The 26,267-nt window shown below is 38.8% G+C and overlaps 1 protein-coding gene across 3 annotated transcripts; it reads right to left on the bottom strand.

Moving 5' to 3' along the window:
* Nucleotides 1-416: 416 nt before the first annotated feature.
* On the bottom strand, nucleotides 417-16,258 carry pcdh18b (protocadherin 18b). Of its 3 annotated transcripts, XM_086084049.1 has the most exons (5): nucleotides 13,522-16,258; nucleotides 13,086-13,174; nucleotides 11,416-11,490; nucleotides 10,912-11,081; nucleotides 417-1,902 (listed from the first exon to the last, which is right to left on the bottom strand). In XM_086084049.1, the coding sequence occupies exons 1-5, from the start codon at nucleotides 16,006-16,008 to the stop codon at nucleotides 944-946; spliced, it is 3,780 nt and encodes a 1,259-aa protein (XP_085940175.1). In that variant the 5' UTR covers nucleotides 16,009-16,258; the 3' UTR covers nucleotides 417-943. The 3 variants fall into 3 exon arrangements, with proteins under 3 accessions (XP_085940175.1, XP_085940176.1, XP_085940177.1); XM_086084050.1 differs by lacking the exon at nucleotides 11,416-11,490; XM_086084051.1 differs by lacking the exon at nucleotides 11,416-11,490 and having other exon boundaries at nucleotides 13,086-13,141.
* Nucleotides 16,259-26,267: the final 10,009 nt, after the last annotated feature.

The raw sequence follows: 26,267 nt of genomic DNA, 5'->3' as shown, positions 1-26,267 counted from the left end.
ATCTATCTATGAGCAATGCAATAAGCAATTCTAATTCAGGATATATGATTATTTTTTATCTTGATTCCATAATACATTTAAAATAGTTTTCTGTGGTTATTCATCTGCCAGGTGCAGTGTAGCAATGTATCCTTCCAGGGGGCTCAGTCTCAGGCATTTCGCCAGTGTTTAACGGCGCTTGCTACATAACTAAAATTCCTCTAGGTGTCACCCTTATCAAGCTGTGAAGTCAGCAAAATAGGATGCGTCTGAATCTCATACTGACTCACGACTCGTGTATCAAGTCAATGTGTGTGCGTTCATTTTGAATTTGAGTGGCACTGTCAAAGTAATAAAAGGTTTTAACAAAACACTTAGCGTATTTTATGAAAATAACTCTAGATATATGAATAACTAAAAAATAAGAAGACAGCATGTAAAGTTACAATATTGCATTTTATTTGTGTGATGTCTATTATTCCACAGACTCCACAATGACCAATGTCAATTAATATGTTATTGTACAGTATACAGTACATAATATAATAATACAAAAGAATCACAATACAAAAACAATTTAAATAGGCGAATGTCGATCACAGGTTAAAGTCTTGATTCAATCTTTTGGACTCAACATGCAATCAATATATAAAAATAGAACTTTAGTTAAATGTATTTACAATTTTATCTTTAAATAAATATAAGTTACAAATGTATTTTTAAAATACAAAGATAAATACAGTGGAATGATGTACATTGTGTACCATCCAAAAATTATGAATATTTTTGGGATATTTAGCATTCAAATAACAATTACTACATTAGAAATGTAACTTTAACGACAATTACATGCCTCCTATCATTATTTATGTTTCTGTCTTTTCACCCCTCACCCCCAATCTTTAGTCTAAGGTCAAAGATAGTGATAGGTGGTAAATAGATATAAATAAGAAGAAACAGGAGTCTAGCTCTGCCGGACATCCTGGAGAAGTTTATTGATCTCAGCCACCAACTCACTGGCATCCACCAGCTCATGGCGGCTGTCACTGCGTTTTCCCTGTAGATGGCTCAGTACAGAGTCAAAATCATCCTCTTCATAGTTTTCTGGAATTTCCTCCATAGCAGGAAGCCACTTGGACGATGGGCCAGGAAGGGGCACTGGTATTGGCAGTGGAGCTTGAGCAGTTTGCATTACAGTGGGGCTGACTCTTGCTGTGAGCATGGAGCCACTGTGGGATTTGGGGTTGTGGCTGCTATTCTGCAGGCTGTTTTTGAGGGACTGTGAGTTATTGTGAATGCTGCTTTGACAGCTGAGCTTGGTGCTGGGTTTCAGAGTGTGGTAGCTGCCGCCCTGATGGTGACCAGATGGAATGATGCCACTTCCTGGATTCTGGAAGTGAGTATTGGCAGCCCAGGCTGCCACACCCTGTTGGTGGACGGAGGGGTTCGCCTTGCCTGGAAGATGACCCCGCCTTCGATCTAAAGATCCAGTCATTGGTACGGTGATACCACTGAGACTGGTACCCTTCTGGTTGTCATTGACTTGGGCATACGAATCGAAACCCTGGGGGAGCAGACGCTGGAAAACACTGCTCATCTCTGAGAGCAATGATGAAGTTCCACAAAGGTCTTCATCTCTGGTCTCATCCCGCACATCACCTTCAACATCATCTTCTCCAATGCTCTCTCTGCCCGGATCTTTTCCGAAGGTGGAGAAACTTTGGTTCCGGCCAGATCCATTTTCGATGCATGGTTGTGGAGTCTTGTCCTGGGACTGGTCAGTGGGTTGGCAGGCTTCCTCCCCTGGAATGTAAAGATTGCTTCGGTAGTCGGAAGAGGATGATGCTGGGGACGCAAGTGGGGGCATCCAGCACTGATCTGAATGACCCAGTATGCGACACTCCTCGGTGCAAAGCCTCATAGCTGGAAAAAAAATAAAGTGGGATATACTTGTAAGAAATCAGGAGATGTTTGAGATTTTTGATCAAGAAAATTTTGTACAAAAACCGTATGTGGGGTTAATTTGTTTTTTTCTCCCCAAGGGCTAGGTGGCGCTATATTTATAACCAAATATTGTCATAGAGATACCTTCAGGTCGCGACTATAAACATACATGTGAAGTTTGTGATTTTTTTGGAGCATGTACCGCGGAGTTATTAAGGATTTCCTCTTTCATGGCGAAGGAAATATGAAACACAAAATTTGATGCCCTGCCCCAATCGTATACCATTTAAAAAAGTCAAGATTTTTTCCCATGTTATTGGCCCAGGTCTTGACATGGTCCAGGCCAAGTTTGAAGTCAATCGAATCAAACATGTAAGAGAAATGGGCAAAAGTATGCCCTTTGTAAAAAATCGGACATTCAAAAATTCCTAGACCACCTTATAGTTTTTGTACCCAAACAGCTAGTGGTGCAACGGATCACGGATCAGATTGTTAAAAAAAATTAAACTAAAAAGGAAAAATAGAACATTGTCTTAATTTATTTTTATAAAATGCTTTTGCCCATTAAAATAAATAAATATATATATATAAACTCAAAATGTCTAATATGGCCATTAGGATTTAGCAACACATTTTTAAGTGCAATATAAGCCAAGATAGATAATTATTTTATACATGATCCATGTATAAATAACAAGGTATCCTGCCTTACTTTGCTGCACTTATAATGCACTTGAAGTTGTGTTCCTAAAATCCAAATGGCCATATTGGACATTTTGAATGTTTATTTTTATAATGAAAAATACATCTAAGTGCAATTTAAGGCACATTCCCTTCGTTTAAACAGGGAGCCAACCAACAGCTGTCAAACTACTGTTGGTAGCCAGGCACCCGATGTTAACGCTAACAGTGAGCTACTACCCACGAACGCCGGAGACTTGTACCGTATCGTGCAATGACGCCGTAATTAACTTGTGGTGTCTTCGTGTCCTAAATTAGCTATTTAATATACTTTTGGAGTGGCATTATGATAATGGTGGTAGAAAATATGTAATTTCAATAAAAACGTCAATAACGCAAGCCAAAATGTCAAGTAGTCAAGCTGCCGTTCAAACCACAATGCAGGCAGACTTCAAAGTAAAATCCGCCAAGGCTGTTGCATTGGTGTCTATGTATTATTTGGTCAGCTTTATTTTGAAGTTTGCCTTAGCGAAGGTGGCGTGTGTTTGCGCCTTCCCTGACCTGTCTGAATGAAGGCGCCGTGTCACTGTCAGCCCAGCTCGCACACATACACACACACCGAGAGGAACTTACTCGTTAACATACATTTGAATCTTTTTGTTTTGTTCATATCTGTTCTAAATGTACAATACAAAAATTATAGGTTTTCATACTCTTGTTAACAAAAGTGGAAAACAAATGTTAAACTAATAAAAATAGTTCAAATAAATTGTTGACATTTATAGCCGTAAATGGCAGTGAATGAGTTAATTAGCCTTTCTTGTCAAGTTCTTACATTCCATAAATAATATCCTCAAGGGAAAAATACCTGGGCTGTTATTTCAATTTGCAATGTAGTAATAATCTTCATATTCTCAGTCCCTGTTACGCTTCTGCACTGAAATAAATGTCAGCCACCTCTAGTCTAGTCACATTACATAAAATATATTTGCATGTTATGCTATACTAATACCTAGCTCAGCATATGACTCATTGTCATATTATGTCATTCACTGTAAAAATAATTATTTGTTACTGCCAGTGCCGCCCACCGCTGTCATTGGCAGGCTGGCACATGCGCTACAAAGGGATTGAGCGAGGGACCCATAAGAAACTAAAATAAATGTAAAATATCGATAATAGCGCTCTGATATCGATTCTATCGATATTTGGATCTGCACAGCCCTATCGAGCGTCAGTGTTTACAATCAGAGCAGAAACCCGCAAACTCATTTTTCTCATCTCATCTCATAACGCCAGAGTAGCGAGGTTGGAAGAAGTAGAACTACAAATATTTTGTGGAAGTGAGGGGAGACTCCTCGATATCTTTATTTCATTGAAGATGACGTTGCGTCATTGACGTGTGATGAACCGTCTGCAGGGCTGAATATCTACTGTCGCCACAAATGTCAACATTAGGTTTCATGTTTCAAGTGTGATTAAATTAAAGACAAATAAAAAGTTAACACTGTTTCTCAAAACAAAAACTGTTTCTTTGTATATTCACAGACGTGTCAGTAGTCTCCCTTCCAAGCACTCTCTGCCGCCCGAGCACAGCGCATATCAGGCTTTTGATGACATATGAATCGGATGCGTGCAGATGAGCGTTCACAGTGCAGGCAATGCGCATTGCATACATATCCGATTTATATCCACATACAAAAGAGGCCCAGGTCGGGTGTGAAAAAATCCGAATTGTATTGTTCACACTGCATGAAAAAATCTATATTGAGCTGCAGTGTGAACGCAGCCTAAGAGAAAATTCAACAAAGCTGTCAATGCCTATTAGAAATTCCAAAATACCTTCCTTAAAAGCATTTCCCTTTCATGTTGCGCTTTTCAATAATACATTTAACAAAAAAAATTCAGAAGAATAAATTAGATAAATATGCAATGTTAAAGCCTTCATTAAAGGAGTATGCTCTTCTCACTTCTGCCATTGAGGGACTTCATTATGCCCACATTAACATGAAGGACATGTATTATACATCTTAGAGCAGAAAAGCGCATATGGTTGCGATGGGAAGGAAAGCCGCTGCATACAGTGTACCCAGCTGATAAAAGGCTCAAATGAAATATTTAATCTAAATGATTTAAGCACAAAAAAAGATAATAAAAACCAGCTCATCAAAACTGGGGCAGCCTTAATTTCATTACGTTGATAAATAATTTTTGATTTTAAAATTTCCCTTAATTGCTATAAATTCCCACTTAATTTATGAATATGATACATCATATCGACACTGTAAAAAACTAGAAGACTATAGAATATGCCAAGAATTGCTTTTATTTTTTCCCGGGAGCGTTTTGCGGCGCAACGGATGACTTGGTCAACAAAAGTCAACAAAACAACTTTGTCCAGAAATCACGTTCGATTGCCAATTAAGGGCACTAAAAAAAGACTTAATTACGCTGACATTGTATTGCACTGTAACTGTTGCTAGTGTTTAGGGCGTCTACAGTGTTAGCGTGCTAACGGTACTAGCAGCTGCAGCTAAAACCATCGGACTACTTTTCAAAGGCAGTCCAATCAACGTGATGATTGCACACTTTGATGCTGACAGTCGGACACAGTTGCCGTTCCTAGAGATCAGTTTAATAAACCGAGATCACTCATTTGTGCAGTTGACGGTCGGCAAAATCACAACTGTGGTTCTGACGTCACTTTGTTTTACAGACCAAAAACTACTCAACTCTGAATTTCATTTCATACATAGTGCTGTCCATGTAGTAAAAATCAGTCATAGAATTAAAAAAAGGTAAAACAAAAATAACACCAAATGAATTAATAATTATCTTAAGTGGGTAAATGAATAAGTCAATAAAATAACACAAGTAGGTAAGTAAATAAAATAAACAAATGGATAACAAAATACAGCAGGCACCATAAAACATTGAAACAATGATGAGTCTCATGCCGAGTCAAACGCCAAGTAACAAAGATGTGTTTTAAGAGTGCGTAGAGAGGGAGGTTGCCTAATACTAAAACGGAAGGTCATTCCAAAATCCATGGGGAGAGATTTTTCTAAAATCTTCCTAACTTTCTAGAGAAGAAAATAATGTGCTGTTAAGCACAATTTAAATTTAAGTAAAAAAAAAAAAAGAAGTTGATTATCTAGAAATGAAAGTTGGTTGATCATTAATGGAAATATATTTTTAATGTCTTCTGTTTTCATAATTGTTCTTTCACCATGCGAAAATATTTTTATCCAAATACCAGATTATTCAATAGAATTTTCCATCGGATATTTGAATACCAAAATATTCGATAGCTGCAGCACTAGAGGGGACGCCTACGTTTCATCAAAAGACCATGTAGTTTGGATGGCGCAAAGTGAAGGCTTGAAGGTGGTTAAGATGAGAAGCCTTGCAATGAAACTATTTTTTTTAAATTGTCTGAATTGGGATGTAGCTCAAATATGGTGTCAATTGATGGCATTGTGTGAAGCCGGCTGGAAATAAATGTACCTATGGGAAGAGGGAATGCTTTGATATTTAAAAAAGCTGTTTGCAACCTGTGAGTGTTGACTAATACTGGCTGGTGACAGGGGAATGTTACAGTGTGTAACTGAATGTGTCCAATTTCAGGAGTAGTAGACTATAATTATTCTTAATTGTATGCTTTGTGTGAGCACAGCTGCGATTACCTTGCAACCAAACAACAGACAACAATGTGTCTAACTGCTTCGTATCAATTAGGTATGTACTCTAATCAAAGGCTGCCAGAACATCAAATTAATTGGCTATGTCTGACATTAGAGGTACATGAAGTGTGGACTGAACTAATGTTAATTTTATCCACCATTTTTAAATGTCTCAATTTAGTAAAATTTCCATCACGGTTGTTAGTTTTTAATCACAGTTAGTCAACCTCATCCCGTTTTTAGGCCATTTTTATATGGCTATAAATCTAGTAACATAGTTTTTGTTTTAGTCCAAGAAAACATATTTTTAATTCGTCTAGTTTTAGTCAACAAAAACTGTCAACGTTTTAGTCTCGTCATCTCGGATCTAAAACTATTTCACATAAAAATTTCTCTCATCTTTTTGATGAAACAACTTCACACACAATTACAGTATATCAACAAGTGGCTACTATGGCTCCATGGTACGAGCTAGTAAATTAGCCAGCATTAGTTAGCAGTTGGATTAACATTATTGTTGGAATGTTACAGCCGTGGATTAATTAGTAATTTAGCAGAGACAAGATTTTACAAAATCATATAATATTCATCTAATTTTTGTTCACGAACTAAAATGTTCTTCGATTTTAGTCCAGTTTTTTATTTTTATTAAATGAATTACATATTCGCCATGTGTTAATTAGTCGATGAAAATGCATACTGATTTAGTCCCAGTTATTGTTTATTAACGACGGTTTTAGTCTAGTCTAGTCTAGTTTTTGTCCGGTGAAAAATGTGTGTTGATGAAATTGTTTTTGTTTAGTTTTCGTTGACGAAATTAACACTAGACTAAACTAAACTCTGCTGCTTCATGGAAACGAGGCTTTATGCTGGATTTTCACGAGGCCTACACTGTAAAAATTTTGGGGGAGAGAGGTAAATATAATCCACAAAAATCATGTAAAATGTACCTGATTATTTTAGACAGCAAAGGAATTACCAATTACAGGGTAAATTTAACTCACAATATCTAATATATAACAGTGAAAAGGGTTACCAACAAAAACTGAACAAATTATACACAGAAAAATGTAGTAAAATATACCCAACAGCCATTCCTCTGTACTGCGGTATATGTACATGCGCCATCCCTTCTACTCGCCGCGACGCCGACTCAGCCAGACTGGACTTAAGATAAGGTAAGACTAGTGGGTTTACCTGTCTTTCATTCACGTATATAAACACTAAGTTATTAAATGACGATATATTCTACATGAGTCGCAGTTGGTGAGAGTTTGTGTTAAGTGCCATGCATGCTAAAGATTGAATTGGTGACTCGCGAGGGTTTGTACACCTGCTGTTTATCACGAAACACCGGGAAAGTAGCAAGCTAGCTAGCTAACTTTTGTTCAAACCCTCGTGTTAATGCCAAAGCACTGTTCTTTTCACATATCGCATTAACATATTTTTCTTTAGTTATTAGCTCAAGTATTGTTGCTGTGTAGCTGTGAGGTTAGGGTTGGGTTAGGTTTTGCTCCTAGTTGCGGTCCCAGCTGCTAACTTTCGGGAATGATGATGTGCTCCCACTAAAGGCACACACAAAAAGGGAAATACAGTATAAAATAAATATATAAAATCGGGGCTGATGCTAAGACAGTAGGAATTAACTGCTGGAATGCTCAGAGATGACTAAAAGGAAGAAAATAGCACTTTGGATGTGTCTTTGGTGAGGAATTAGCATTTTAGCATGGCTAAATGCAAAAAAAATAATAATAATAATTGAAAATGATTTAGCATGATATGGACCCTTAATGCACAAAAATCAGATATGTAAATTTTCCTGTGTAAATTCCAACTTAATTGAAAAAGGTTAATATTGCAATGTTTTGTCTTGTAAATGCTTTATCATTGTAATTGTATGATATTTAATGTTTTTGCTGGCCAATTTACTATGCATGTTGACGCTCACTATTGTTTCCCCTCTTCCCAGGTCATATTGTCGTCTGCCTTTTTGGCCAAGATTAAATTATACCTCAATTTTCACATGATCCAATGCTACCTGTTCTGTGACTGCCTGATCTCCCGTAAATACTGTCCATTGGCTTTCAACGTGTGCAAATTCTCAGGGTAAAAGAAGATACATGGATTTTAAGGTTCAAGTTACCTTAATTAAGGACTGAAAATGAACTAGCAATGCAAAGTTTGTAAATTCCCATGTCTTTGTGTACATTATCTTGCGAGTTATCTTTTGATTTTGTATTTGGTATATAACTACACGATGAAATACTTTGTGAAAGAAACCAAAGCACATTTGAAGTTATGATAGCATCTGTCTGTGTTATAAATAAGAGGAAAACCCTGTCATCTGCATTTAAAAAATTTCCATTTCACTGGTGTTATATAGAAACCTCACATCTCCCCAAAAAATTTCATTAATTTGACAAATAGATTTGGGGAAAAAAAAAAAAAAAGACTGACGAAATTTGGACATCAGAGATTGCAGCCAAACACCAGTGATACACTTTGTGTACATTATCTTGCGAGTTGTTTTGGTATCTACACAATGAAATACTTTGTTAATTGAACCAAAGCACATTGAAGTTATGATAGCATCAGTCTGTGTTAAGAAATAAGGGGAAAACCCTGTAATCTGCATTTACAATGTTACACATCACTGGTGGTGTTAGATAGCAACCTCATATCTCCAAAATTGTTTTGCAATAAACAGAGAGAAAAAAAGAAATCCTTGAGCCATGAACATTCCATTGTCAAAGAAATTTGACAACTATATTTGTTTAGAAAAAAAGACTGACAAAATTTGGACATCAGAGGTTGCAGCCTAACACCAGAGATACGCTTAGTGTAATGTTATCTTTGATTTTGCATTTGTACATTTGTTAGATAAAAAAAACCAACAATGAAATACGCGTTTAAAAGTGTGTGTTTTTTATACAGCTATTACCTCTGCTGAATGAGTAAAAATTAGCAACTAAAAGTAATTAATTTTGAGTAGTAGTTGCATTAAGAAATTGTCAGTATATTTTACCCAATTATTATTAGTATTTGGTTGGGTAATTTGAATCAGATATGTTAGGTCAATTCTACCCAACGTATGTAAGTATTTAATAATTATCAAATTATTATAATAATTAACCAAAATGTATAATGAAAATGTACCCAGTTAAAGTGGATGCAAATTGTTACACTACATTTAGTGGGTAAATTCTATAGGTTGTTTTTTTCAGTGTACACTGAAAGTCAGTAATAAAACATTATTGAATGCACAAAGGCTATTCCTTGGCAAAGTTGATCATTTCCTGCATTACATTACAGAAATAAAGGATCCAGAGGTTGGTAGTAACACTTCATTACGTTTACTCAAGTAACTTTTGGGATTAAGTGTACATGCCAGAGTAGTTTTGATTACTTTTACTTAAGTATATGAGTCGTATTTTGGTAGACATGCGCCCGTGTGCTCCGCGTAAAGACGGGCACATCGCTCGGTGTTCCGACGGATGCGGTTGTAACCCCAGTTGCATCTTGAAAGGACTGAAAGGTGACGGGACAAAAAATGGCACTTGAAGTAGGACTGGGCAATGAATCAAAATTTGTGTTTTCAATTTGGCTTCTCATGATCATAATAACATCATAATTGAAGAACAACGATTAATGTGCCAAACGGTGTGATGTGTTACCAACGTTGTAAAAACACTCTAAATGCACCATGTTGCTTGTTCAGCAAGCGTGTCACATGTATATGATTCAGCCTTCCCTAAGCATGCTTTAAACTGTTTAATGACACCCAAATTGGAGTTTAATATAAAATTAAACTCACAACAAAAATAATTACACACCTTGTTTAACTCATTCACTTCCAGTCATTTTCACTGAAGCAACCACCTTCGCTCCCCGCTGTTTTACTAAATGTGGACTGCTTTTATAAGGCCCACAGAATATTGTGTTCTGTTGTTATAAAAACATGGAACCTACCAAAAACAAAAGATATTCTATAATAATAAAAAAAAGTATATTTCTATCTGTTTCTGTTCTATTGCTATAAAAACATGGAACCTACCAAAAGAAAGATTAGTCGCTTCTTTCATCAGGAAAAAAAAGTATATTTGTGTCTGTTTCCGTTTTGCAGCACTTAGCATTAGAATATAGCTAAGTTTCATCATTATTCACAAACCTGTTGAAAACACTGGCAAAAAGAGCTTGTTGCAACATGGCCCTGGCTGATCTTTTATACTCTGCTGCCACCTGCTAGTCAATTTTTGGAATAACTACCAATACTTTAAGTGACCTCTTCAGGTCAGAAGCTGCATCAAAGTATTCTGTATGCTCTAGCATAAAAACAAAACAAAAAAAAACATCTATACATTTCAGGAGTGAAGTACGAAGTATTAAAAAACGTATGTATACGTTTTTGGGTTTGAATGAGTTAAATACAAGGCATGCATCCATCTAGGGGCATCGCCAGTGCTAATGATAATGTCAATGTAAAATACCATTGACATGCTTATGGAAAATTTGCATTAATTTCCAGAAGTGACATTCCTTCAAATAAAAAATGTCTACACACAAATAAGTGTGATTATTATCTTTTCCATAAATTGCCCAACAATAGTGGAGCCAGAGGGTGTACCTGCATGGGTTTTGTGATGGACATCAGGTGCACAAAACTCAGCAAGTCCTTCACCAAGGAGTCTATCCATAGGTGAGTCCCTGCCAGGTTCGTAGTCACTGTCACCTGCATCACTGTCGCCACGGCCACTGTCTTTAAGACTGAATTTATCCATCTCATTCAGGGCATATCTGAGGGGGAGAAGAAAACATTTGTTGCAACTATCACCGAACAATAGCTAATCATTGACACTATGAATTAGTCTATGCAAACGAATGATGAGAGGAACACCTTGAGAAATTTTGTTGATATAAAGGTAATGTAAGTTATGCTGCAAAGTGTTTAAAACCTAACCAAATGTTAGATAAGATCAGAGGACCCATTGGTCATCCACATTTAATGGATTGTGATAGTTATGTTGCAATTGTCAATTCTCCATTTTAGTGGGTGGGTGTGCAGTCAAGAGAAGCACCCTGTAGCTCAATATTCATGCCTAGTGCAAGTCTGGCGCAGATCACGGCCTACCTGAGCCCATGGGCCATGTTTTCTTTGTTTTGGTATTTTCGCAGACGCACGGCGTTAGAAACGGGCGGTTTGCTCCTGTGTGGGCGTGAACACAGCTGATTAGCTTCACTACCAATTGAAGCGGCTCCTCTCCCTTTAAATTCGATACGCGAGAGGCACATGGTCGTTGACAGGGTGAAAGCAAAAAAAGTTGGAGTCCATGCCGGAGCCAACACCATCGCTGGCTGACTTAAATCAGCATCTCTGGTGAGTATGATGTAGTTTATTCAATGTTCTTGTATTTTTGTCATGTTAATAAATAAGAATTGATTGTGAACTGTTCATATTACATTCTTTATGGTTTATTCAGTCCAGGGTCGCTGGTAAACATTCCTAGCTGGATTTGGGAGAAGGGCAGACTGGACTCTAGAATGGTCACCAGGATTTTGGGGTATCCTGCAAAAATTGTTAGATTCCTTTAACAATTAGAAATAGGTGAGTAGGCCTACCGATATTAGGTATCGGCATCGGTGCCGATAGCAGCCTTATTTTAAGGTATCGGTACTCGCGACAGTAGTGCTGGGCGATATGGCGATATATATCGTGAAGACAATAGAAAATTATTAATCGTGTCATTTCATTTTTTTCCTCTCGTATCTTTCGTTGTTTGTCCCTTACAGCAAACAGCAAACAATATAAGCGACAGAGAAAGCTTGTTTGATGGACAAGATAAAGCTTTCATTTTGCATGCTTGTTTGAAACATCGGTCACTAGATGGCCGCCCTAAGAATAAGATGTAGTCTTAGACGAATCATGATGCATAGTGTCAAACATTACAAGCTTATGGTGCAAAAGTAAATAGACCAGTCAATTAAAATTAATAAACAAGGCGGTGAATGCAAATAACAAATACTACTACTTTGAAAATATTTACTAACAACAACAGCAAACCCGTAATTATTAATAGCAAAAAAGGGCAGCTCAAAGCATGCTGGGTACTCCTTTCGAACTACACAAGGCTTGAAATAAGCAATTTAGCAAGGATTTTTAAATTATTCAGAAAATTGAACGGCAGAGACAGCCTCAAAAAGCTTTGCTAGGATGCTTACGTCACCTACAAGCAGGTTCTCAGGTCGAGACGAAATCGCTTCTACTTACGTCGCAGCAGCTATTTATAGCAACGAGCTTTCGCAGTTTACAGAATATTCTGTTCTATTGCTATAAAAACATGCAACCTAACCAAAAGAAAGATTAGTCTCTTCTTTCATCAGGAAAAAAATGTATATTTGTATCTGTTTCCGTTTTGCAGCACTTAGCATTAGAATATAGCTAAGTTTCATCATTATTCACAAACCTGTTGAAAACACTGGCAAAAAGAGCTTGTAGCAACATGGCACTGGCTTATATCTTATACTCTGCTACCACCTGCTAGTCAATTTTTGGAATAACTACCATTGCTTTAAGCGACCTCTTCAGGTCAGAAGCTGTATCAAAGCCTTCTGTATGCTCTAGCATAGAAAAAACCCCAACAACGTACGGTATAAATACATTTTGGGGGAGTACAGAACACAAAGTATTAAAAACGTATTTACACGTTTTGGGGTGTAAATACAATCAAAGCAAAAATAAACAAACAATGTTACTTCCATTTCGAAAAGTACCGCCAAACTTCCATTGTAAGTAGGTAATACCTGTAGCTCCTGGTGTATTTGTTGCCTCTGAAACTTGGCCGTGGCTGGTACTGGCCCTGATGAAGCATTGACAGAAGCTGTGAGACTTGCTACAATCCCCCAGAGAACAAACAAGGACAAAACAGAAAAAACAAACACAAAAGGAAAAAATGAGGAGGGACAAATGAATGGAGTCAAACAAGCAAGACAATGTTACATGAAGGTGTGGGATAAAGGGTTAGCGGGCATGACTTACTGAATGGAGGTAAGGTAATAGAATGTGGGGGTCAATACATTCTTAACATGCACTGAAGATGTAAAATGAGATATAAAATTTGATTTGCGGACCGAATATTTCACAATGTCTATTTTGAATGACAAATGGTAGCGACATCAAAATCAAACAACATCAAAAACGTAATAAAATCTACATCCCAAAAACATTTTCATGTCTTACCTCAACAGGAGGTGTGGTGTGGGCCAACTCCAGGGCGAAATTCTCTGGCACATGATTAGAGGAAATGGTGACAAGACTATTAAGTGACTGGCGGCTGTGATGGCTCTGCCTGCTCCCCAAGGTGCCCCTCTCAGGTGTAGGGGAGGTTGACGGGGAACGTGGGTGAGACTGGACAGGAATAATTCCATTGACAGTTGGGACCAGGGTAATATCTGCCTTGTGTATGTGCCTTGTTGGCTTCTTTGGATGTTTCTGATAGCTGTTTTCAGCCACGCGACAATTGTAGTTGTGCTTTGGGTCTTTCTTTTCGCGGGTGCAACGAGTTGTGGCAAACATCACCATGACAATAAGCAGAAGAGCACAAACTGCCCCGAGAGATATGATGATGATGAGAGACAAATCATGAGAGGTGTGGCTGGAGCCGGTGGGATAGAGAGGGGGGAGGATGTCCAAATTCTCCAGCAGAGTAAGCTTGAGGAGGGCCCCTGTGGTGAGTCGATTGGTACCTCTATCCTGTACTTCTAACCTGATCTCCATCACATCCCTCGGCGCTTGTTCTAAGCTCGCGTTGATCCTGAGCTCACATTGGCGAGCATCCATCAAAAACAAACCATCTTCATTTCCACTAACAATGGAGCAACTCACCTCTCCATTAGCACCAGCATCACGGTCTGTGATTTTAAGCGCTGTGATCAACTGACCAGGAGATGCATATTTCCACACTGGAAGTTCAGCAGTGTGATTCTGGAGGGAGGGGGAGTAGATGATAGGTGGATTGTCATTTTCATCCAAAACTGTAAGCACGACGGTGGTATTGGCTAACAGGGAAGGATTTCCCCCATCACGTGCCTGAATGGTAAAAGTAACATGACTGACCTCTTCGTGATCAAAAGTCCTCAAGGCATAAATGGCCCCATTTGAGGGATCAATGGTTACATACGTAGAGATGGAGCTCCCCTGCACCAGAGAATCAATGATGGCATATGTAACCTGGCCATTGGTGCCCAGATCTGGATCGGAGGCCACCACTGTCATCAGATATGCTCCTGGAGAGTTGTTCTCAGATTTAAACACATCATAGTGGTTCTTCTCGAAACGAGGAGGATTGTCATTTTCATCCAGCACCTGAACAGTAAAGTGTTTGATCGTCGAGAGGCTTGGGGAGCCCCGGTCCTCCACTATGACTGTCAGGCTATACTCAGACCTCTTCTCTCTGTCTAGTGAATTATTGGTGAGGATCATATAGTTCTTTTCATATGTTTTCTGGAGTCTGAAGTGGCCATGCCCGTGAAGCCTGCAGACCACTTCACCATTAAGCCCCGTGTCAGTGTCGTCAATGCGCACCAATGCAATGAAGGTATCTACAGGTGCACCCTCTGAGATGTATGCCACCTCCTCTTTGCCGGGTGTCATCAGGTTAATGTTTACCTCTGGTTTGTTGTCATTTACATCCACGACTTTCACAACAATTTTGCAAAGTCCTGGAATGGAGTTTGGGCCCAAATCCTGAGCCTGAACATCAAGCTCGTAGGATGAAGTGGATTCATAATCTACCTTCTTAATCAGTGTAATGTGTCCGTTTGCTGGATTTACCCTGAACATGTCCAAGATTTTTGGTGAGACATGGCTGCTGAAAGAGTACAAAATGTGTCCATTGGTACCCTCGTCTGGATCTGTAGCATTTAAATCAATCAGAAGTGTCCCTAGAGGAGCATTTTCCAGCAAATTAATAACATATGCCTGCTCTTCAAATGCTGGGCTGTTGTCATTTGAATCAGAAATGCTGATTTTCAGCAATGTGGAGCCAGATTTGGGGGGTACACCATTATCCGAAGCAGTGAGCTGCAACTGGTAGCTAGACTGTACCTCCCTGTCCAACTCTCGCATCACTACCAACTCTGCGTACTTAGCCCCATCTGTCCTGGTCCTGATGTCTATCTTAAAAAAGTTGTTGGGACTGAGAGAGTATGTGTGCAGTGAGTTCTCTCCAACATCTGCATCCATGGCGCCGTCCAGTGGGATTCGCGTTCCCACAGACGCGCTCTCGGAAATCTCAATGGGGACGATTGAGCGGGTGAAGTGCGGGGAATTGTCGTTGATGTCCAACACTTCCACCGCCACATGGAATAACTGCAGATACTCCGTCGGAAGCGTGACCACTTCAAATTCAATGGAACAGTTAAAAATTTTCTCACAAAGCTTCTCACGGTCGATTTTGGAGCCAATGCTGATCTCCCCGTCCTCCTCGCGCACAGAGAGGAACGGCGTGCTCCCCCGCTGCATTGCACGGAACCGAAATGACACGGAGCTCGGTAGTTTGGATAAAACTTCAGCAACATCTTCCTTTAAGCGAGCGATTACAGTCCCCACTCGTTGTTCTTCATAAACTTGATATTTTAAAGTATTGCAGCTGATCGAGTTCAAAACCGCCATTAAAATAAATAGTTGGAGTTGTGCATAAGAGAGCATATTGCCTTTGGCACCCATCTTACTGCAGCAGCGACTTCCACAGAGGCGGGGGAACAACGGAGAAAACAAACCCCCTCTTAATTTAAATTAAATTAATTTAAGTTTCCTAACATGTTTAAAATCCTCGTCCGTTGGTCGCTATCCGCTAATAGTCCACTGTATTTAAAAAATGGGGAGAAAAAAATTATGAGAAGGTCGACTGTGTAGACAGCTCTTGCATATATCCCCGTGTACTCCGCCAGTTGCTTGAGTGGGAGTGAATGGGACAAAAAGAAGCAGAGTGAAAGAGAGGGATTGCTCAGTTTGCAATGCCCTCCCCGCACCCAAGCTGCCACCCCTCCCCACACACACACAAACTTATACAAAGAGAGCGCAGGATCCTCCTTCTCACATACGCACGTACACTCCAGCATTAAAAGTGTGCCACAACAATGGGCTAGAGAAAGAATTCTTCCGGGCTTAGCCATGTCTCAGACAAACACACATAGACCTGCACACTTTTACATTGTTGTGTGCCAACCTAGCTACCCCTTTCTTTTGGAGTAGCTTGCTCCAAATAAAGCCGGCTCTATTATGTGTCCTTCAAATAACATGGAGGGCACATGGTTGCCACTCAGTGTTTGTTATAGCAAGGAATTTAACCATTCTGCTATACAGTACTCTGAGTTAAACCACAACCGTTTTATTAGCCTGTATATTCAGATGATGGTGCCACCAATGGTGAGTCTTGCTGAGGTCACTGTGATGTTAAAATAGAAGAATTAGGAAAGAGTTTGAGACTGATTATCGGCTGGGCAAATTATCAGTGCCGATATTTGGCATTTTGACAAATATCGGCATCGGCCTTTTTATTAACCCGATGGCCGATAAAGTTGGTCTCTCACTGAGCAGTGAATGCTTGCGAACATAGCGAAATTTGGGGTTTTCATCAGGATTTGTAAGATGTTCACAGACAGTTTTTAATTGTCGCAAAGACATTTCAAACATATTCAATTTTTTACTGTCTTCGAAGATCTTTTGAAACCTTTTGCGAACCCTGGTAAAAAACAAAAAACAAATTAGCTACATTTGCATGCATTTGTTACTCAGTGAGATATAGTGAACTTTATTTTTTGGATTTATTTAAATTTCCACTTTATGAAAAAAGACACTTGGAACTACCTACACTTTTTATTTTTTTAAATTAAACCAAAAAATATATATACGAAATTATGTCCATTTTGAAAAAAATTATTTACAGTAGAAAACTTGAGGAAACTATTTACTATTTAGTTTTTAATTTAACACATGTTAATGACCCTGGAAGCTCCCTGCAATTTTTGTTAGAATTTTCAAACAAAGCTGTAAATTCTTTATAGGTTTCAAATGAAAAAAAAAAAGAAGTTTTTTTTTAACGCTAATATTTCGTCTTTTACTGCAAATGAATATCGGCTTGAAATATCGGTTATCGGTCTCCTTGACTACTAATAATCAGTATCAGTATCGGCCTTGAAAAAAAAACATATCTGTCTATCACTAATTGCAAGGTTTATTTTCACTGCATGCATGATTCACATACCTAGGGATGTGTGCATTTCTTTGTTGATCATCATAAGCTGCTTTCAGACTATTTTCCCTGTAAAGTGGAATGCCAATAAAGCCTGTCCCCTTAAGACAAAACTCATCAGAGCGCTACAGCACCATGTGTGCGACTTCAGAAATTGCTGCTCCGTGCAATGAGACAATTAGTTGCATGGCAACATCACCGTGACAGCACAGCAACACTTGCACGGGGCACGGGCAGTGAGTCTTAGGTGTTCATTTATACATTCAGCTTACACACTTATAGGCGACTCTTCTGAAATGTAACATTTTGACTTCAAACTCTCATTCTTGAGTGCCAAACCAGTTAATCAAATATTGTTGCAAACCCAATGAGCCCAACAGAACTTAATATCCACAAACAGAGAACAGGCTTATAAAGCATACATGGATACCTTTAAGTATATATAAATAAAAAAGCTTTTCCAAGCTTCCTTTTGACAAAATAGAGATGCCATTAAATATATTGTGACGGTCGGGTCACGGTATTGGCGCTAAGTTACCCACACAGTTGACCCCCACGTGTACTCTTTTCACACACACTCTTGCTGCCTAGTAATATATTTTGGAGGCCTATGTCCTCCAACCAAATTACCATTCTGCAAACTCAGTCATGCTCAGACAGCAAGTGGCCCCATAGCTTTTTGAGCATGCCATCTGGTCTGAGCTTGAGACAGCCCAAAACTCACAATTACCATCCGTTCACCAATCATGAAGCCCCGAGAGAAAACCTAGAGAGACAAAAGATCACATGATGTTTAATCAAATCTCCTAATACAGAATTGTGATGTAATTTTCTAAAATGCACTATTTTATATACTGCATAACCATCACTCAAAATATTGCCTCTAAAAACACGTACAGAATAGGATGTTTTCAAAACACTGTTTAAAATTAGCTTGATCTTCCGCCAAAGCATATTGCTAGCCATGTTGTCCGCCAGCCAGAGACTGTAGATAGGGTTGTCTAAACTACATCCCGGGGGACCCTTTGCGGTCCACAATGTTTGAAAATAACATTTGGCACAGCATCACTAGTTTTTTTTCTTTCTTTCTTAAAACGGGACGGGAAAAATGTGTGTGGAAAAAGTTGGGTAGGTTCTATGCTAACAATATGCAAAGACACAAAGAAACTGACAACTAATTGACCACTAAAATAATAACTTTCTCTTCATTAAAGTGAATAAAGCTACGAAGCAAAAATGGTTTTGTCTGCTCCTTGTAAAGGTCCAGTTAATGATCTTAAAAAATGTCTACTTACTACAGATTTCTCGTTTTGGTTCTTATTGTGCAGATCAACACAATACAGGGGTGAATCTTTTCTAGTGGGTCACAGGGTTGCTGACCACCCAAATTTACGTATCACCTTTTAACAGAAAGCTGTGATGTATTTTTTTTAACAACTATTATTTTTGAACAATATGAAATTGCTTGGAAGATTGGTTTTAATATTTTGAAATAAATTAAAGCTAAAGAATTCCAATCCTTCTATTTTTGTGTATGCGGTCCTTGGAGGAAAAGGTTTGTGGAACACCCCAGCTGTATATCTTCATGAGATAGTAGATAATCCAACTCACTCCACCACTCTACTATACCCCCCAAAAAATATGAATGTGAACACATGCAGCTTTTTCACTAGCTTCTCGCAAATCACTCACGTCTGGGTCCCCAACCATCAGCTGAGAACCGCTGCTCTAGACTTTAATGTGATAAAGTGAGGTTGTTTTGGTGTAATTCTTAAATGTTAATTCTTGTTCTTATTTTTCTTCACTGAGTACATTTTCTGGGGGCGGTGTGGCTCAGTGGTAGAATGGTTGTCTTGCAACCCTGAGGTTGTAGGTTTGAGTACGTTTACATGAAGTCAATATTCAGGTTAAAGTCAGAATTCCGGTTTCTGAAACATTCAAGGTAAACCGTTTACATGCGTGGCGGACAAAGTTACTCTCGTTTACATGGTCATTTTGTGTTAGATTGGAATTTCCCGTTCAGATCGTGACGCACGGACAACGTAATTATGTAAATCTGCGTCATTTCCACTTTTAACTTTCTACAGTTAATAAAATACATTATATTCATGTTACTCACCACACTAAATAAAGTAGTCTGTTTCCTCCTCACTCCAGAGTGTGGTTCTTTGCTGTGGTGTCATGTTTGTTTACATTGACTTGAGTATTTCTGGTGGGTTACACGCGAGAAGGACGTAATTATATACTTGTATAATAGGCACAAACTGTGGCGTTTTTGCGTAAAGACACAAAATAATGTGAAAACACAGCAAATAAATCAATGTATTCAAGCGAGGCTTGTTTAGCGAGTAGGGACGGAGCTGCGCATACAAGTCTATCTACATAGAGCAAGATTCATTGCGAATTAAAATAAGCGAAGAAGAAAATACAGAGCAACAATGGGCTGTTCAATTGAGGTATTCCGAATGCATTTTTATGAGCAATTGTATGGGTTATGGAAAGGGGTAAACCAGGGGTCTTATTCTGATTTTTAAAAACCCGAATAAGAGCATGTTCGGGTTATTGTGCGCGTTTACATGGCCTTACAAAACCCGAATATTGCCAATATTCGGGCTTTAAAAAGGTTATTGCATGCATGTTAACGTAGTCACATTTAAAAATTCTCAGTTTGCCTTGTGGGAGCCGGCTCTCTGCACTGCCATCTGCCTCTGAGCAAAAACATGGACAATAGCATTGGGAACTGGAACATGGATGCTGAAATGCTTAACAAAAGCTAAAATATTTACATTTAGCTTTCGTTGATGAAATATGTAAAAAATAATAAAAAAAATTTACATTTAAAATTTTGTTGATGAAATGTTAAGTTGCCATCATTTGTTTAAGGACTTCAATATTTTAAAACAAATATAACATTACACTTAAAAGACACACTACACACAATTCAAGCATGCAAATAAAAATGCTTGTATACAATAATGAACATGTGTTGAGTAGACTTGCTTTCTTGAGCTGCTTTATACGGCAAATTGTGGAGACAACAAGGTGGGTGATGGGGATGTGATGCCCTTGGGGACCATGAAATGACAAAGAGGAGCTCCGAGTGAGAGTGGGGTGCTGCATGAAGGGATCAGCAACGTTGTCATTGAAATGAAGCAGGAGACCCTGATGACAAAGGAAGCATAGCAGGTGGAGAGGCGGCGCAGAGACCCCACAAACACCCACCCACCCCCCTTGGAGAATCTGTGCGGACTAGGGTTACAAGAATGGAGTCTGGAATTGATACTGGAATTTGTCAGCAGTTTTGGACTAGTAATAAAGAGGAAAAAATCTAAGGCGTAAGAAAATAGGTTAATTAGACTGGTTGATACTTAAAAATCCTGTTTTTTTATTTTATTTCTTGCTTCAGTAGTCCCCGTGCACACTAGCAGTCTGCAACTGGCTGGTGTGGATTGTAAAGGCACGCGAGTGTCTGCCACAGTCTAATTACCATTCTGTTATCTCGTGTGAGATGGGAGGCAACGTAAGCGGCTCAGTGGAGCATGATCAGTGGGATACGTCCCAAATGCAACTTATATTTAAACTGGGTTTGTTGAAACACCATTTTACAACTTCTGAATCATAGTTGAGGAATTCAAACTGCTCATTAAAGACAACTTCTGTATTCCTACATTTTATATTTCTCAATCAGTACATTTTGCATGCACAGAAAATAAATTGATTTGAAACCACACTGTAAAAATGATTGTAAGCATGGACATCTGACCATGTCCCACATTTAAAAACTATTTTGATTAACACCTTCAGTTTAGTTTATTGAAATACAGCTTCCGTGGATCATCGTAGAAACATTTAGTTGATTCACAAGAGAAGAGCAGCTGCAAAGTGGGGTGCATGTTTGGACAGACTAGGAAATAAAGAAACACTATATCAACTAGAAGCCAATATTTTTAAGTTTATGTAAATATTTTATACTTCAGTTATATGATGTCATGTTTCGGTTCTGTGGGATCTGGTTTTGGTTTGGTTTGGGGTGTTCTTGTGTCTGTTGTCTTGTCTGTGTGATCTGTGTTTTAATATGTTGTCCCTGTGTCCTTCCCTTGACTCGTCAAGCTTTATGTGGTCCACCTGTGTTCGCCTGCCCCTTCCTCATGTGTCAACCAGTGCCTTTAGCGTGTCTTCCCCAGGTGTGTCTCGTCATGTCAATTGTCGGTCCATTGTTGCTGTCAGTGTTGCTGAGTGTGCCAATGTCATGCCCTGCTGTTTCCCCATGTCTTGCCGCAATTAGATTTTGGACTTTGTTGTTTTTCTTTCACGGCCAGTGCCATGTTTGCCTCCTTGTTTTTGTTAAATTAAAATTGCGGTTTGGACGTCACCTCTGCCTCCTTCCTTTCTCTACTTTCCTGCATTTGGGTCCTTAACCAAGCCCCAAACTTGACACATGATAAAAAATATATCACATGAGAAAATGTAAAAGTGGGCAAACGTATTGTGTTGAAACACTCCAGGAGCATTCAACAGTGTATGCATTACTATGAACGCATTTTCTGATTTTTCGATTTCTCAGCGTTTTGAATTCAATGCTGAACTGATTTGACTTAATTAATTTAGTTGTTTCATATAGTCGCCGGATTATCATCCAAAAACAAGCTTTCAATACGCTATGATGACCAACAATCATCAGTAGAATTAAGTTATTAGTCAAAATGAACGCATGTCCATTACCACAAAACGTAGCAGTACCTGTATTGAACCTAAAAAAAAAAGAATTCTAATAAATGTAAAACAGTAACAGCACAAACAAAACTTTTAATGGCAAAAAAGTAACACCTGTATTTCCCTCAAATTTTCTGTGGGGGCCAACTTCGTGCACGTCCTTTATTGTCCTTATTGTGTTTGTAAAATGGAAATATGTTTCCACAGATATCTCAAAATGATGATAATGATAAAGTAAAATAAAATAAACAATAAAAACAACCTTCCATGCACCTGTACAGAACCCTTTTAAGGTAGGCTGCAATCTTCAGTGTTTGGGGAGTAATTTTGTGATGACATCTTTGAGAGGTGAGTGGTGGTGCATAGTTGAAAAGAAAAGACAACAGCAAAGTGACAGCCTTGCTGCTACACAAACCGCAAATTGGAATCTCCATAGGTAATTGTTTAAAGTAGGGCACTCTGTTTTTTTCCCCCGGACTCATTCTGAGGTTTGTAACGACGCTGGATTAGCATGTTTTCCTGAAGGTTTTTAAATGTTAGGGTGTACTACTTGGACATAAGCATTAGAAAATCAAGATATTATAGCTTGAGAAAGTGAAAATGAAAGAAAATGTGTTCGAGGTCCCTTTGCACTCATAACAGCATTCAGTCTTCTGGGAAGGTGTTCAAGAAATTTGCAACACTGTTTGGAATGTGTGCGTTGTTTTTGTGTGTCTTTTTATGCTCCTTCACTCAGAACATTTGTGAACTCAAGCAGTATTGAAATATTTTAATGATAGAACCAAAAGTGTCACCCACAAAGTCAAAGCCGGGTATGCTTGCTTAATGTGATAATTGCTTCTGTTTGTTTTATTATATTTGTGACAACTGCCACTTGCAATTAGAAATTAAGAAACTCAAAATAATCCCTTTCAGGTCAATTGTAGTAATTGCGGTGTTATATTATGAGATGGTGATGGCACACGCACATGTGCTGGAGTCCGACATGTTAAATTCGGGCCAGCCAGATACAGGGGAAGGGTAAATAGGCTCAAGCTTAACTACTTTCATGCCTCCATTCACATTCAAAGCCATTAAGAGCTCCTTCACTTGGTATTGATGCCTCTGAGGTATAAACACGGCCCTTGTCATGTTATGTACGATGTTCTTCCATCATTTAACTTGTTGAATTTGTATGAGCTTTGAAAGGGAGCTCCCAGATGCACGATTTCACCTTGAACAGCAGCTCTCACAAAGCACAGTTAATATGCAGGAATTTTCCCAGTTAACAGAATTAAATTCACTTCTATAGATAGTATTCACATTACCTCATTTGCCCCACATTGTGTGCCGTTCACGGGTCCATGGAATGTCAAATGGGAACGGACAAAGAAGTGTCCGGAATTGCAAAGATGAATCGAAAGGATTTCCCATCGACAAAGCCTACCAAAGTATGTTCTGACCATTTTGATTAAGGTAGGTGTCATTGTAAGATGGTGAAAATGCTTTTACCATAATGTGATCGTGGTATATGTGGGCTGCTAGCCGTGACTAGCTCTGGCTAAAAATTGTGGTCAGGTGGTCAGCATGTTCGATTTTGAGATCTCTCAACTCTTATTTTCCTTTCCTAGTTAAAATTGTTGTTAAAGAGAAAATAAGTGATCAATCAACAATGTTGTTGTTTTTGTTATAAAATGCTAGTGCTAGTCGGGGGAAGCTAGCTAAATTGGTTTAAAAATAACACAAAAATTCTTCACCTCGAATTCACAAATGATAAATGCGCATAGCAACCAATAAAAGTCGAAAGTACATAAGACGCAAGAATGTCCGTGTTTTGAGAGCCATCCTACCTCATACGTGATGTCATCATGTATGATGTCATCATGTAGTCCGGTCCGAGTAGTAATATCGGCAAATGTTTGTAATCCAATCGATTCCACTAATTAAGCGTTTTAACGTATACTGCTGCAAGGAGTGTTGAGCTAAATATTCAGCATATGTCTTTCTTACACAAGTAACGTTAGAGGAAGCTGGGGGTGACATTCATCAATAACAAAAGAACATTTGGTGTAAATACAATAGAAACACAGCTGAGTCTGCTGGAAAGTTGACCCACCATGAGTGGCGGACTCGCGATCACGTGACGTCAGTGAATCTATACATTTAAACTGTGTCTGACATTACTGATGTTCAAACAAAATTCATAGTAAAAGTTGCTTCACACGAAACCTGTTGTTAAAATTTTTGACAAGCAGCAAAGTGTCATCGACCATGCACTTGTGCAACAAAATAAGCAACAATAAACCTGAATGACACTGATGTTTTCTCTAGCTTTCCTCAAGACTAATCGTTGTCTTACATTCTATTTATTGTAATAGAATGGATCTTTTGAGGACATTTAAGCTTTGGCAGTACCAACGCCCACCCCACCGATGGACTCACGTCTGGCATCTGCTGCACTGATACCTGATCACTTGTTTTTGAAGTTACACAACAGCTTGTCCTGGGCTACACTGCCTTTTTATATTGCAAGAAAGAAAGAAATAAGCCACCAATTGACATTCAAAATGCTATGTGAAAGATGGGGTGGGGGGGTTCAAAGTGCCTGTTATGATGCTATGTTCACTTTGTGTACTGTAAATCAATCATCGCAGAGCTGCTAGTAAACTACCTACTAGGGTTTCAAGTTACCCAGCTAACATTAATAACAATGATCAAGCTAAACTTAAAAAGCTATATATGACTTCACTTCACTTTCACTTTATTGAATAGTCCCTTGTAGGGAGATTTTGTTTGCAGCAGTTCACGAGCACATAACACAGCAAGTTACAAAAATACCAATACAATTAAACATAAGCAGCAAATTGCATCAAAAGTGTCAAGTGCACAGACACAAACAAGGCAGCTTGTGAACAGTCGCCAAAGAAAGTGCAGTGCATAATTAAGAAAAACGTCTACTTCAGCAGTGGGAGTCGTGAGTGAAAAAGTGACAAACTCCACAATAAAATGCAAATATTATATATGACGCAAAGATTCATAAAAATACATGGACTGAGCACAGACTGAAGCAGGTTTACGTCCGTAAAGATGGTCTCAGTGTGTATTTTTACGTCACGTCATTCTGTGATGACTGGCCGATGATAAAGTAGAATTTTAACCTACTGAACCATTATTGCTTCATAATCTACCTGAGCGATTTCCATCACATAATAATATTTCCGGATGCTAAGTGTAAGCAGACCCAGATGGAAGACCTCGTCAATAAAACTAGTTTACCAGAAATTCTTCATCAAGTCTTTTGGGTAACAGCATAGCACTGTCTTTTCTAAATTTGTTGTACTTTTAAGTGACTCGTAAGCAAGACAATAGAGGGATGGCAACAGCAGCCAAGGAGTTTTATATTTTTATGTGTTAGTTTAGTTGGTGAAGCAGCAAACAAAAGCCTGTGGCTGTAGTTCAATGTTCACCACGTGCAGGCCAATAGGTGACATATTTTCCGGGAGTGCACATTCATTAGACTTTACCCCCATCTCACCCAGTCATCCAACATCCCCCACTCCTTTCTTTCTGTTTGTCTTGGCAGATGTGAGACAGGCGCTGGCCTTTCTCTCTTTTTATTTTCCTTTTTAGTGTGGGGGTAGTCTTGCTCAAGCGCCACGTGTTCTGAATTTAGAGGGCATTTGTGTGGAAACGCTTATAGATTCCTCGCTCAGCATGTGCAGTAGGCTTGATGCACCCCTTCTAATCCAAACCCGCTTTAACTTTTCTCTTCCACATTTTCTGTATTGGTTTTTAAATTGTTATTAAATGACCAAACACGTGTACATGCCTAATAGTAAAACGTAAGTAAATAGTTACCACTGCAGGATTGTCTTTTATTGAGTGAGGCTGTGGCAGTTAAAGGGTCCCCTGGCATTGACTGAGCTCATGATCACCAAACGGCCATTCACAGGCACTGAGGAGAGAGTCCAAGAGTTTAGTGTAGGAAGTGTGTGGGAAGACAGCAATGAGGTGTGCAGAAGCTTGCAGCTCAGCTGTG

This window comes from Leptonotus elevatus, chromosome 9 (genome assembly GCF_054856555.1).
Source record: "Leptonotus elevatus isolate MCC_2025b chromosome 9, RoL_Lele_1.0, whole genome shotgun sequence".
Taxonomy (NCBI): Eukaryota; Metazoa; Chordata; class Actinopteri; order Syngnathiformes; family Syngnathidae; genus Leptonotus; species Leptonotus elevatus.
The sequence above is the reverse complement of the archived record's forward strand: the minus strand, read 5'-3'. Positions and strand labels throughout refer to the sequence as shown.